This window comes from Miscanthus floridulus, chromosome 14, assembly GCF_019320115.1.
Source record: "Miscanthus floridulus cultivar M001 chromosome 14, ASM1932011v1, whole genome shotgun sequence".
NCBI lineage: Eukaryota > Viridiplantae > Streptophyta > Magnoliopsida > Poales > Poaceae > Miscanthus > Miscanthus floridulus.
The window spans coordinates 92,484,431-92,486,468 of NC_089593.1; the positions used below are offsets into that span (position 1 = coordinate 92,484,431).

General features: G+C 48.9%; 1 protein-coding gene across 1 annotated transcript in view; it reads right to left on the reverse strand.

Moving 5' to 3' along the window:
• Window positions 1-1,594: 1,594 nt before the first annotated feature.
• Window positions 1,595-2,038, reverse strand: part of LOC136504009 (uncharacterized) — a 25,097-nt gene continuing 24,653 nt past the window's right edge. The window contains exon 3 of the mRNA XM_066498905.1: window positions 1,595-2,032. Coding sequence (XP_066355002.1) covers window positions 1,595-2,032 — 438 coding nt within the window. The remainder of the gene's footprint in view (window positions 2,033-2,038) is intronic.

The window sequence follows — 2,038 nt, forward strand, 5'->3', positions numbered from 1 at the left end:
GAAAGGGGAGTCCATATGAGAAACCATGACGGGTCCACTGGCCACAGGCACATTTCTTTGAAAACCTCTCATGCACTGACGGCACATGCTGCATAATGCGTAAAATAATCTTTAGTACTGGTTTTCTTTGGTCTATCTATTTAAGTTAGTTGTACGTGCCTCTCAAAAGAAAGTTGGTTGTACGTGGCTGTAAAATATAATTTTTTGTTGACACTTTTCATTTGCAGCCATGTTTGGTTGGGCTTTCCAACCTGAATTTGCAAAAGCCAAAAGCCAATCAAAGAGCCCAAAAGCCATAGGTGCTTTTGCCCAAAAGCACCTTTTACTGCAATACAAATCCAAAAGCATCTCCACCCCTGCTTTCACTGGCTTTAGAGGTGGACAACTTTGAAAAAAATTATCCACCTACCACTGGTTATGAGAAAATAATGATTCACGTTTCTTTCTATTCACGTCGCATCGAGAGGTCGTGTCCGCTCCATCCGCATCCGCAACCGCACGGTGGGTTTGTTGGTCCACCGCCACCTCGCCGGAGGCGTCCTCGAGATAGGACCTTATATGACTAACCCATTCTATGACACACCAGTAACAATGTGGTTGTGGTCATAGAAGGTGGGTCGCGGTAACACCCCAGGTGTTTGTCACCAGTTAAGCAATGGGTTTGAGCTCAAATATGACATTTTAAGTGATGATGAAGGTGTCAAGATCAAATTTACAAGAGTGAGCTCCAACATAAACTTGGACAACACACCCTTACTTACATGTTGACCCTTGCTAAGATTATGCAAGAGTAATGTGAAACATGCTTATTTCATATACATTACATCAACATGCATCCATCTTAACCAGTGAAAAAGTTTCATGAAGTTTGGAATCAAGAAGTCACATGAAATGATAAGTTATAATCTTTCTTGGATTCCTTTATTAAGTAAATGGGGATATGAGATGTTGACCAAACCTTGCTACCTTGCCCAAATGACTCTAATTTAACTCTACAACAAAAGTCATGAAGGGTTTGTGTTGAGCAGAAGTCAAGAAAATACCTCAATCAGTCTAAAACTCTAATTTAAGTTTTACCGTGATGCTACTTTGACTTATTTTGAACTGTGGCTTACATTGCTTGCATGGAGTTGCACCTTAAATAAAAGTTAAAGTTTGAGTGTTATAGAACAAACTTTGTTTTTGGACCAAGAGCTATATCAGCTTGTAAGTAAGTCAAACCGACACTACTAGAAACTCGAATTGTTCTATGGGTGAAAAAATTTTCTGTGCGTTTTTTTGATACGCACAAAAAAATTACGATTTTTTTGTCGGTTTCAAAATATCCCGACAGAAAAATACGAAAATCCACATAATAATTGTATGATTTTTCTGTGCGTGACAATACACACACGAAAAAAGCAGCACTCATAAAAAAACGTAATTTATTCTGTCGGTGCTTTAAAACGCACAGAAAAAATATATGTACGCACAGAAAAATATATGCACGCGATAAATAAAAAAACAAAGAAGTCCTAACCCTAACCCGCCGGCTGCCGCAGGCACGCGCTCGCGCCTGCTCGGCCCTCCTCTCCCCTGCCCCCGCCCCCTCTCACTACCTCCCGCCGGCGGCCGGCCCCTCGCCTCCTCTCCTCCGGCCGACGGCCGGCCCCTCCCCTCCTCTCCTCCTACCGACGGCCGGCCCCGGCCCCCTCCACTCCTTGCCCCGGCCCCTCCCCTCCTCTCCTCCCGCCGGCGGCCGGCCCCAGCCCCTCCCCTCCTTGTCCCGCGCCGCCCTGGATCCGCCACCTCCTCTCCTCCCACCGGCGGCCGGCTCCCTCCCCTCCTCTCCTCCCGCCGGCGGCCGGCTCCCTCCCCTCCTCTCCTCCCGCCGGCGGCCGGCCCCGGCCCCTCCCCTCCCCTCCTTGCCCCGCGCTGCCTCGGATCCGCCCACGGTGGCCGTCCCCGCCCAGAGCGCAGCGTGGCTGGGCTCCGCCGGTGGCCGGCGCCGTGCCTTCTCATCGGTGCTGCCTCCTCCCGCCGGTCCGTCGTTCTTGTG